The sequence below is a fragment of the Alosa pseudoharengus genome, unplaced genomic scaffold, assembly GCF_046254945.1.
Source record: "Alosa pseudoharengus isolate Yale_2024_CS ecotype anadromous, Long Island Sound unplaced genomic scaffold, YU_APseudo_1.1 YU_APseudo_1.1_scf_17, whole genome shotgun sequence".
Classification (NCBI taxonomy): domain Eukaryota; kingdom Metazoa; phylum Chordata; class Actinopteri; order Clupeiformes; family Clupeidae; genus Alosa; species Alosa pseudoharengus.
The window spans coordinates 11431214-11438629 of record NW_027468640.1 but is presented as its reverse complement, the minus strand read 5'-3'; the positions used below and the strand labels follow the sequence as shown (position 1 = coordinate 11438629).

Below are 7416 nucleotides of genomic sequence, written 5' to 3'. Positions count from 1 at the left end.
TCTCCTGGATCTGTACTCCCACATCAAGGCCTGTGGAACCAAAACACACAGAAGTGTGTACTCAGTATTGCAGTCTGTGTTCCAGTCAGCTCCTGCAGTCTGGTCCATAGACCTCTCAAAGAGAATGACCTCCCTCCTCCTAGAAGTGCTGAAACTCCAAACACAGAAGAAACCAGTAGAGCTCAGAGGCTGGACAGATGAAGAGAGTGAAGTGAGGAGTTTCCTTCAGTGTCTGCCCTACATCTCACAGCTCAGGTGTGTGAAAATGTCAAATGTAATTTCATTCCATATAGAGGCCATGTTGGCTTTTCCTTCACATTGTTTAGAATGTTGCAGTATATACTGTATGGACCGACCCCATGGGTTTAGGTTTGACTTAAAGGGATATGAATTGATTGGTGTGTGTGTGTGTGTGCGTGTGCGTGTGCGTGTGCGTGTGCGTGTGCGTGTGCGTGTGCGTGTGCGTGCGTATGTGTGAGTGATTTAATGAGCATTTATGTTAGTGTGAGTCTTGTCCATAAGTAAATCTTCTTCTCTTTGTAATCTGTCTTTAATATGTTTGTTTATATTTTGTCTGTTATGTATTACTTTAATGTGTTTGTCTATATTTTTTCTGTTTTGTATTACTATACTGAATGGTTGTCTTTCTTCTTCTTAGATTCCACTATTATTATAAATTACAAGAAGTGGTCCAGGTCCTGGTGAATCTGAGTGTAGCAGCAGCTGAGCATGATGCAGCTACAGGAGAGAGATTCTCTGAACTCTTATCTTCTGTGTGCAGCTACAGCACATTTCCTTTTGAGGAGATTGATGGAATTCATCAGAGTGATTTTCTGTTGGATCTGTACTCCCACATCAAGGCCTGTGAAACCAAAACACACAGAAGTGTCTACTCACTATTGCAGTCTGTGTTCCAGTCAGCTCCTGAAGTCTGGTACATAGATCTCTCAAAGAGAAAGGCCTCCCTCCTCCTAGAAGTGCTGAAACTCCAAACACAGAATAGACCAGTAGAGCTGAGAGGCTGGTCAGATGAAGAGAGTGAAGTGAGGAGTTTCCTTCAGTGTCTGCCCTACATCTCACAGCTCAGGTGTGAAATGTTCATTTAATTCCCTATTTAAGCTATGTTGGGTTTTCTTCATTGTATGAAAACATGTAAGCTCTCATAAGTTACCACCCTACTTTAATAGATATACATGCCAATGATATCAACTTTGAAAATAGCCCTCCTAACAAAAAACAGCTAAAAAACTTTTAAGCATATATTTAATAATTATTGAAAGGTTGGTATTTATTTGAATAACTAGAGAATTTAATACAATCTTCCTGTGAATCTCTTCTTAAAGTCTCCATCGTAACTGTGATGGGAAGGTCTTCCTATTGGGTTGTGCAGCTGTTGGGTCTACAGAGGAACTCATTCATCTGGTTCAGTTACTGGACAACATTGAGCTGAAACAGGACTTGTACAGCAGGGAATGTAGATCTTTGGGGCGAATGCTTATTGTGGCCTCTAAACTGGACCTCACCCTGACACCTCAGCATATCTCTCTCAGGGGAGTCAGGCTGCTCTTCAGAGGAGTCACTCACCTACACAAACTAAGGTGAAAAAATGATGCCAAATATATAATTATAAATATATATTTTTCTCTGTGAAAACCCTGCAGCTCTGTTGTAATGGTACTATTTTTCCACATTATGTATCTTCAGTTGTGTGTACCGGTATTATATAAAATTAATAGTTTCTGGTCTTACACCATAACCACCATGGATGTTTGTGCTCTCCCTTTATCAGGTTGAATGTCACCATGGTGATGAGACTGGCCCGAGCGATGAGGACGGGGAGAGGTCTGGCTCCAGTCTCTGTTGAGGAGCTCAGTCTGGACCTCAACAGTGAAGAAGTCTCTCAGAGAGTGCTGTCCAGGGTCCTGAGCTGCCTGGCTCTCCTCCTCAGACTCTGGACGGTCCAGTGTCTGGACCTGACATCTTGCAGGGTCGAAGGTCACTCTCTCATCATCCTGCTCTGTCAACAGGACCCTCTTAAACTCAGGTGAATCCACATATTTCAGTGACTTGATTTGGTAGCAAATACAATTTTGTAAGTAGAAAACAATCTCATAATTTAAGACGTTCTTCATTCTTCACTTTTACACCTTGTCAGCTTTTTAAACTCTCCTTCATGTCACTGTCTCTCTGCTTTTCTCTGACCCTGCAGACTGAGTAAGGAAAACACACAACAGCTGTTCATGCTGGTGTCTGATGCACAGGAAGTGGAAATCATTGAGTACTTCCTGGACAAGGTGGGAGGAGACCTGACCTCGTGCACTTTGACCCAGGAAGTGCTTCTCCACCTGCTGCAGCATCACTCTGGACCTGTGACCGTTGACTTCAGGAAGAGCAAGATCACTGAGAGGAATGTTAGAGACTTCCTTCATCTACTGGACAGGATACGGTTCAAGAGGTAGCAGTGATCAATGGTTGACCAGTTCTCAAACTTTTGTTCTCAAACAATACGGCAACTTATTAATTGTGGCTTCTGTTGCATATGAGTCATTGAAATTCTGTATGTCTCCATGTGGCGTCTGCATATGAATGCTGAATTACTCAGTGTCAATGACTGTGACTCCTCAGGCTTTCTCCAGGATTCATCATGGGCATCATCATGGAGATCTACCAGAGTCGTTCTGCTCAGTATGTGAGCAGCCTCCTGAGATCTACAGAGAACCACATCAACCTGACCACCAGAGGCCTGGATGCTGCTGACTGTGCTGCCCTGCGTTTCACCTTACAGCACAGCCAGGGGGTCAGACTCAACTTGATGTGGACCTCCATACCAGAGGGGGAGCTAGAGAGCCTCCTGCAGCTTCTCACCAATGTCTCTCAGCTCAGGTCTCAGGATATATCAGATTGTGGCTTTTACTAGGGATGATCATTTAAATTTAAAGAAATCAGTTTATTGATCATATGAATATTTAAAAAATACATTTGGTAGGGTGGTTGGTTCGAGCAACCAGAACAGATGCCTTAGTACTGTACATTGTATTTCACTCTCTTTCATTCTCCTGGTGTTGTGTAGTGTTGTGAGTGTACAGTACATGCACACACATGAACATGTGAACATATCAGTAGACTGTAAAGAAAGTGATCACTACACTACAGACATCACAGAGTGTGTTGTTCTCTGACTCCAGTGTTGACAGGCAGCTGCTGTTGCGGTTCCTCCACTACTGTGAGTCCTCAGACGTCCAGCAGGGGGCAGCAGCAGCTCTTCTTCAGGCTCTGCAGCACAGACTGGACTTCTCCTGCTCCTCTGCTATGGACCTGACAGAAGAGACACAGGAACCACCTCTGCACCTGACACCTGAGGACTGCAGGGTCGTCTCCATGGTGATCCAGAGGGTCAGCGTCAACCCTGAACTCATGCTGATGGACTGTGATGTGGAGGAGGCGGGGCTAGAACATCTTTTTTCTGTTCTAGAAAGAATCCGTCTGAGGTGAGATGGGAAGCAGTTTGCTGTGTTCTAAGATGATGAGGTCAAAGTTCATTACAGGAGAACCTAAAAGAGTCTATGAAGTAATGTGAAGCAGTTTGTTGCGTTACCAGACGATCATGTGTCAAAGGTTTATTTCTGTTGAACTGAAATCCTCCAGGTAGTCAGGTAGAGGAGAAGTCTTAAGGTCTAACAACTGTCATGTAGCATCGAATGCTTTCTCTCCAAACTGAATCTGTTAAATATTCCATTCTATTGCATCATATATCTCGTTCATAATAGCAGAACAGCAACAGAAAGAAAAATTAAAATGAGGCGTCCAACAAAAATCTACTCAAAACGCGCTGTATTGCGCTGCACAACATTATGTCGCCTTGCATCCAATCAAGACATTAAAAAATTGAAAACAAAGTAATCAAACTGATTTTCTTACTCCCATCTCATGCAGTTAGAACATGGTGTGACGTGAGTAGGTCAGTTTCAAGCATATCTCACATGTGATTGGAGATAATAGCAAAAGTCCATCTGAGGTGAAATGTGAAGGTGTTCTCTGTGTTCTAAGATAATGTGAAATTCTGAAATCCTCCACGCCTACTTGGCAATGTAGGAAAGAAGCCTTTTAGGTCTAAGTACAGGTGTCAAGTACACACAACATTGTGATAGGAAATCCATTCATTGATATGGGATGTACAAAATTCATCCATTTTAGGTGAGATTTGAAGCAGTTTTCTGATAATTAACAAGAAAAGAGATGAATAAAATCTCTCAGACAACTACTGGTCTAAACAGAGGACTGTCAGGCATGAAACATAATGGGAGATACATGCATGGTTTTAAAATATGGTGATATGGTGAATTGTTATAGACTTTGGTTCAACCTTTATATTTACATTGATAATCTCCTTCTCTCTCCCCCCCCTCAGGTGCAGTAAGGGCCAGTTGTTGCAGCTCCTGACTCTGGTGTATGTCGGCTCTGAGAGTGAGTGTGTGAGGAGAGCCGTGTCTCTCTCCCATGCTGTGGGTGGGGAAGTGGACCTCAGTCACACTGTGCTGGACGCTCGGGCCTGTGGATCTCTGGCGCTGTTTCTGGAATATTCTGAGGGGCTGTCCGAACTGGACCTCAGCCACTGCCAGCTCACAGACCATTGCCTGGAGCCTCTGCTCTCTCATCTGCACAAATCACAGACCCTGGAGTAAGTGTGTGTGTGTGTGTGTGTACACCTGCTTATTTGTAAATTGTTTTGCAGGTTTGTGTGTACCGTATTTTCCAGACTATAAGTCGCTCCGGAGTATAAGTCGCACCAGTCAAAAAATGTATCATGAAGAGGAAAAAAACATATATATAAATATATGTATGTTGCACCTGAGTTGCAGGACTGGCCAACTATGAAAAAAAGTGTGACTTATAGTCCGGAAAATACGGTAGTTGCGTTTGTTTCTGTGTCTGTGTACATGTGGTTGATAGTATTTCCTGTCATGACGTCATGCTCTTCCTGCTTCCTCCAGCCTCAGTAACAACAGCATCACAGATGAAGGGGCTCAGCTGATCCACAACACCGTCAATGCAGCAACATCCATTCAGACCGTAAGGTTAGTATGATATTAAGGTACTGTACTGTATACTGTACATTCATGTTATTTTTTATTTGTCAAATTCAGTGAACATGAAACATTTTCATTTGTTCCTGTCTGCAGACTCTTCAACAATAAGATTCAGAGCAGACAGCTCTTCCAGGGAGACGCACGCTTTGAGCTGTGGTGACCCTGTAGGTGTGCTGATATCTCCACTGGATTTGACCTGATGTGTTTCATACTGACGCCATGCCATACAACGCACAGGAAAGGGATCGCTCTGATGTAGTTCATGTGTTCAGAAGTGAGAGGGTGACCTGCACAACACAGTAGGAGGGAAACAGCACAAACACGCCTTATATGGTTATATGATTTAGCAGACGCTTTTATCCAAAGCGACTTACAATATATCAGAGCAAAGTGCTGTTGGAGTGATTTTAATGGACCAGAGCAGAGGAAAGAAAACATACTGATGAAGCACAACATGCTCAGAAGAATTGAAGTGTGGGGAGGGAAGTGTAGTGAGACATTGTTACATTCGGTCCTCATTGGTCAATCTTTAGTGTGTCTCACATTTTATGGGTTCCACGGGTTAGTGACTTTCAGGTAAAGAAAATACATTAGTTGACAAATCTTTCAAATACATTACAAGAAATATATGTCACATTCATGTTCATCATGTTTGGCAATGTATTTAGTCTTACTTTAACCATTGTGCCTTACCATTTATCTGATGCTGAATTGTTCATATTCTGTCTTTATAGCCATATTGCTGATGTAGTTCTGTTTTATTTCTGGACAACAGTTGGATGATTGTAGAGTGTCGGAAGAATGTTCATCAGTATAATTATCAGTAGACAAAGAACATTTACTATGCACTCTGATACTTGAGGCTGAAAGGGCTTATATTATAACTTTGTAACTATTTATACTGTATATGCAGTCATTACTATGTATGAATTATTATTTAGACTTATGTTGATCATTAAGAGGCATTATGGATACTTTATAATGTGTTTACTATGCTTTATTTACAATGCTTAGTGGATACAGGGATCAGATCAAATGTTTTTTTTTGTTTTTAATCAGGATCAGGATTATCACATTTACTGTTCAAACTGTTTATTTGAGCTTTGTATTTCAAAGGTACTGTTTGTTTTTCAAATACACTGTTTGTATTTCCATGGTACTGGCATAGAAGTTTACAGCCAGCAGATGGTGTGAAATGTATGATTAAATCATGTGTCTTTTTTTATATCATTTTGTCTTTTTTATATCATTTATGAATTGTGCTGTAGGACAGTAATGGGAGTAGTTCAACAGGAAGGACAAGACATTGGCAAAGGGACAGTCTGGCACTGTCGTGTAAAATGTATATATTCTATATTCCCTGAACTTTTACTTGCAGTGTGTCTGCCACATCAATAAACTTGTGTGTTTAAGTGTCAACTGTCAGTCAAAATTCCAAATCTACTCTGAAAGCATGTTGTCTTACTCACTGTTATGTTGTAAATCATGATGATACATGTCACTCTGGGTGTCTCTCCAGTATGAAGTCTTGTAGTGCAATTCCACAGCAGCACACTCAGGGCTGTATTTTGGGCTCCAGTGCATGGCGTAAAGCTTGTTATTCACCCGCGCAAAGCTTAATTCGGTATTTTGCACGTTTTATTTTTAAACATTGCGACCAGGGGTGTGGCAATTAACAACCTAGGGAGGGGCCTGGCGCGTTGTCTAAAAATCGCTATCATACACCACCTAAACCTGGACAGAAGTCAATGGCGAGTTGTTCATATGCTATTTTAAGAGCGCATGTCAACAGTCATATTGGCAGGTGCACGCACCATCCTTCTATCATTCATGAACGCACACCAGCGCACGTCCATGCAAAGCATTACAAATTGCACGATTACAATGGGAAACATAATTAGAATAAAGATATTACGAAATACTGTACATCTCATGATGAGTAGTTATTCACCATCATTTGCAAATTGGTAATGACGGTTAAAAGTGATTAGGGGAGAGGCAAGAGACACGTATGGAGCACAGCTGAAGACGCACGGTCACGAGATATAAGCAACTCCTCTGCAGGATAAATGTTGTTTTATTCAGTCATTTGAGCAATATTAGGGTAAGTGTTGCTTTTTCCAGCCTATGTTTTCGGTGGTAACCCATTGTCAGTCAATAGTGAAAGTAACTGCATATCTGCATAGTCTTGTCGTTGACTGACTCCTATGCTAGGTTTTAGTAAAGCATGGTTTAAGAATGCCTATTCCATACGGTCTCGCAAGCAGCCTCCTTTAAATGCGCCGTTGAATGCCAAAATACCGATGCATTTATTTGACATATCGCGCTT

The 7416-nt window shown here is 41.8% G+C and overlaps 1 protein-coding gene across 1 annotated transcript; it reads left to right on the top strand.

The window, feature by feature from the left end:
* The first annotated feature begins 722 nt into the window (after positions 1–722).
* LOC143127949 (uncharacterized) lies at positions 723–6312 on the top strand. The gene is made up of 9 exons (XM_076289636.1): positions 723–1087; positions 1344–1598; positions 1790–2044; positions 2210–2455; positions 2626–2883; positions 3186–3488; positions 4409–4678; positions 4992–5075; positions 5181–6312. The coding sequence occupies exons 2-9, from the start codon at positions 1492–1494 to the stop codon at positions 5245–5247; spliced, it is 1590 nt and encodes a 529-aa protein (XP_076145751.1). The 5' UTR covers positions 723–1087; positions 1344–1491; the 3' UTR covers positions 5248–6312.
* Positions 6313–7416: the final 1104 nt, after the last annotated feature.